We start from the raw sequence: 2,167 nt of genomic DNA on the forward strand, positions 1-2,167 counted from the left end.
TGCGATGATGAGATTCTTGCGGTGCTTCTTCAGCAAGTGTTTTTAACTTTTTATTCAATTTTAACTTAACTAATAATTCTACTTTTTAATTTATTATTGAGTATCGTACTGTATGAAAGCTATTGGTTTACTTTAAACAAATAATACTTATTATTATGTTATGATACATTTTAAATGTCTTATTATCCTCTCGAGACCAATGAGATGTTGTTTCAGTATAGTTTTCTTGTATATTTTTTATTTTTTGGGTTTGCTAATTGACTCTTTTGAACAATATAAGTTAAATAAAGCCTGTTTGTTTTTCCTCCCCCTTTTACGGGTAAAGGTTCAATCCAACTATATTTGCAAAAACAGGTTAATTGATACATGGTTTGCTTGTAGTAATAATACAGTTATGATATAAAAAAATTTATAAGTAATTTTCATGGTATTATTTACCACTAATTAATTATATGCTATTATTCAAAAAAAAATTGCTATAAGCTAATATTATCATTAAGATTTGGTCAACAAACTTTTGGAGAATTCTCATTTTTCATTGAGTTACAAACACCCCACAAATAAAACTTGCCCTTCTGACTCTAAAAGCTGAAGAGTCACAATTAGGAATATTAGAGTACAGAATCAATAGGGTACATACAAAAGTTCACATTCAATTCTTCCTTTCCTAAAATTAAAAAGAATAACAAGAATGAAGAATTGAAGATGAAATTTTATGATACTTTAGAATCAAGATATAATTCTTTTGCAATAAAATAATTTATGAACAAATGCTGGCTGAACTCCCCCTCCAAAAACCATGACTCAACTGGCCATTTCTACAATACAATAATCTAACCGCAGCATGTGCTCTTTGATCATGTAAATTTGTTTTAATCTCCCAGTTTGCATGTACCCTTATCTCATATTCTGTCAGCACCAATTTGCCACAAAGGTGTTTGGATGATTCTTTACTTATTCTTCTTACCGCCAGATAAAATACGCTGGATTTGAAGCCCTCTACTGAAAGCTTGGTTGAATAGAAGCCTAGTTTGAAATTCTGATACAAAAGGGAACCATGCCAATACAGCAACAGGTGCAAAGATAATAACTCCCATCAGATATTCGTAGCCTTTTGCTAAAGCTTTGACAGAACTCCACATTCTTATGGCCTTCACAATAGGCCTGCATGCTTGTGCTATCTGCACATGTTAAGATGCATTCTAAGTACATGGATCATAAGGGAACAAAAAATGGTTTAGACTTTGTATTGTATACCAAGCATATTCACATTTTCACTCTAAGAATGTATTTGGTATCTCATGACAAAAGTACAGAGACATTAAGATAATGGGGACAAAGACGAGACAGAAACATTGTAAGAGGGTTGTATCTAGTTGCGTGAGTTCTAAAAGAGTACCTGTACAAGAGCCCAGCCTGTTGGAAAAAAGGCTAAGAGGCTGGCAAATATGTCAGTAACGGTGAGACCTAGCAAGACAAACATTAAGGTAAAGGCGACAACGGTTCCAACAAATAGGAAGAATTTGAGAAGACGGAACATCAATTGGAAGTCTGCGCTGAACTTCTTGCTACCCAAGGACACAATCTGCAGTTTCCAGTGCCACCAGTAAATGATATCAGTATTAAGATAAAGGAAAGAAAAACACTGCTAATCTTTCAAAATGATGATACTGACCTTCAAGGTGATCATGATAGCTACTATGACAAGCCAGGACAGACCATAAACCTGCAAGGAAAATTGCATATGAACAAGTTAACATATTTCAGGCACTACCAATTACCAGAGTGAAGTATACTATTTTGTGCCAGTACATGCATGAAAATGCAAAATAAAAGGTACTTAGAATAATTACCACAATGCTCTTGTCGCCTCTTGATATATGGAGCTGATACACAATGCCATATTGATAGACAAAGAAACGCAGGGCTAGGAAACACTCCCAAAACCTTCCCATGAACCCAGTGTATTGCAAATGCTCTTGTTCCTCATCCCACCATGATTCCCAGCTTTTATTTCCAGGAACACCAATGCCACCTCGGCTACTTATCCATTTCTTCCAGTCATCCCAGTCTTCAACTATCTTCTGCCACTCAAATCCAGATGGATTAAAAAGGAAAGGAGCAAACAGCCAAGAACAAACCAAGAACCACATTGACCATGAAAGGA

General features: G+C 35.0%; 1 protein-coding gene across 1 annotated transcript in view; it reads right to left on the reverse strand.

The window, feature by feature from the left end:
* Positions 462–2,167, reverse strand: part of LOC107620974 (callose synthase 5-like) — an 11,150-nt gene continuing 9,444 nt past the window's right edge. Inside the window, exons 37-40 of the mRNA XM_021113523.1 lie at positions 1,854–2,167; positions 1,676–1,726; positions 1,400–1,585; positions 462–1,181 (exon numbers count right to left, since the gene is read on the reverse strand). The exon at positions 1,854–2,167 is cut by the window's right edge and continues 95 nt beyond it. Of these exons, the coding sequence (XP_020969182.1) occupies positions 951–1,181; positions 1,400–1,585; positions 1,676–1,726; positions 1,854–2,167 (782 nt within the window). The 3' untranslated portion in view covers positions 462–950. The remainder of the gene's footprint in view (positions 1,182–1,399; positions 1,586–1,675; positions 1,727–1,853) is intronic.

This window comes from Arachis ipaensis, chromosome B10, assembly GCF_000816755.2.
Source record: "Arachis ipaensis cultivar K30076 chromosome B10, Araip1.1, whole genome shotgun sequence".
NCBI lineage: Eukaryota > Viridiplantae > Streptophyta > Magnoliopsida > Fabales > Fabaceae > Arachis > Arachis ipaensis.